This window comes from Nestor notabilis, unplaced genomic scaffold (genome assembly GCF_000696875.1).
Source record: "Nestor notabilis isolate BGI_N333 unplaced genomic scaffold, ASM69687v1 scaffold29066, whole genome shotgun sequence".
NCBI classification, from domain to species: domain Eukaryota; kingdom Metazoa; phylum Chordata; class Aves; order Psittaciformes; family Psittacidae; genus Nestor; species Nestor notabilis.
The window spans coordinates 1,208-2,422 of record NW_009932858.1 but is presented as its reverse complement, the minus strand read 5'-3'; the positions used below and the strand labels follow the sequence as shown (position 1 = coordinate 2,422).

At 62.4% G+C, this 1,215-nt stretch overlaps 1 protein-coding gene across 1 annotated transcript in view; it reads right to left on the bottom strand.

Annotated features, from left to right (window-relative positions):
- Positions 1-476: 476 nt before the first annotated feature.
- The window catches only part of LOC104407343, a gene marked incomplete at both ends in the record, with an annotated part of 1,292 nt that continues 553 nt past the window's right edge, over positions 477-1,215 (bottom strand). Inside the window, 2 exons of the mRNA XM_010016599.1 lie at positions 477-637; positions 964-1,206. Coding sequence (XP_010014901.1) covers positions 477-637; positions 964-1,206 — 404 coding nt within the window. The remainder of the gene's footprint in view (positions 638-963; positions 1,207-1,215) is intronic.

Sequence of the window (1,215 nt, the reverse complement as noted above, 5' to 3'; positions counted from 1 at the left end):
CGCCGCCGGCGTCCGGCTCTGAGGACTGAGCGGCCGCGCGGCCCAAAGCCACTTTCTGGGCTGTGGAGATGGGGGGGATGGAGGTGACGTGACACCGAGTGAGCCCAAAACACCTCGTGGTGACCCCGGATCACGGATCAACCAGGGCGGGAACAAGCTTTGACGTCGTTGGGTTCAACCATCCCCAGCCCTGCCAAGGCCACCACTAACCCCCGGCACTGAGGCCTCGTCTACCCGGGTTTTAGATGCCTCCAGGGTTGGCGGCTCCAGCCTGGTCAGATCCCTCTGGAGATGCTCCATCAGACCAAAGCTCCCACCCAACCTGGTGTCATCTGAGGGAGCATCGATCCCCTCATCCAGGTCATTGATGGAGACATTGGACAACACTGACCCAATAGTGGTGACCTGTCACCAACTGGATGTGGCACCATCCACCACCCATCCCATGCCACATATGACCCTGCCATGTCCCTCACCACCGGGCCACACGGCACAACCCTCCTCCACCACCTCCACCTCGCACAGGCTCAGCTGCTCCTCCCGGCCATGGATGGAGATGGTCACGTAGCGCCCAGCCCGCCCATGGCAGCAGATGGTGCTGGTGGCACCAGGACCCGTGTCCGTGATGGTCTCACAGCTGCGGGGATGAGGATGGAGGATGAGGATGGAGGATGAGGATGGAGGATAAGGATGGAGGATAAGGATGGAGGATGAGGATGGAGGATGAGGATGGAGGATAAGGATGGAGGATGAGGATGGAGGATGAGGATGGAGGACGATGATGGAGGATAAGGATGGAGGATAAGGATGGAGGATGAGGATGGAGGATGAGGATGGAGGATGAGGATGGAGGATGGAGGATGGGGGTGAGGATGGGGATGGAGGATGGAGGATGAGGATGGAGGATGAGGATGGGTGAGCACCAGAGGACCCGTGTCCCGTGGTGCCGGTGGTGGGACTCACACGGGGTTGTTGTTGCCGTGTCCAACCAGGGAGTCCCCGAGGGTGGTCTCCTGGTGGTTGGTGGCCCCTGGGGGGTTCTTACCTCCGGGCGGTGGGACACAGCCCCGTGTCGCCACCTCCACCTCACACAGGACGAGGGAGTCCTCGCGGCCGGGGATGACGATGGACACGTAGCGCCCAACCAGCCCGTGGCAGCAGATGGTGGGGGTGGCACCGGGGCCCGGGTCCCGGGTGACCCCCCAGCTGCGCAGA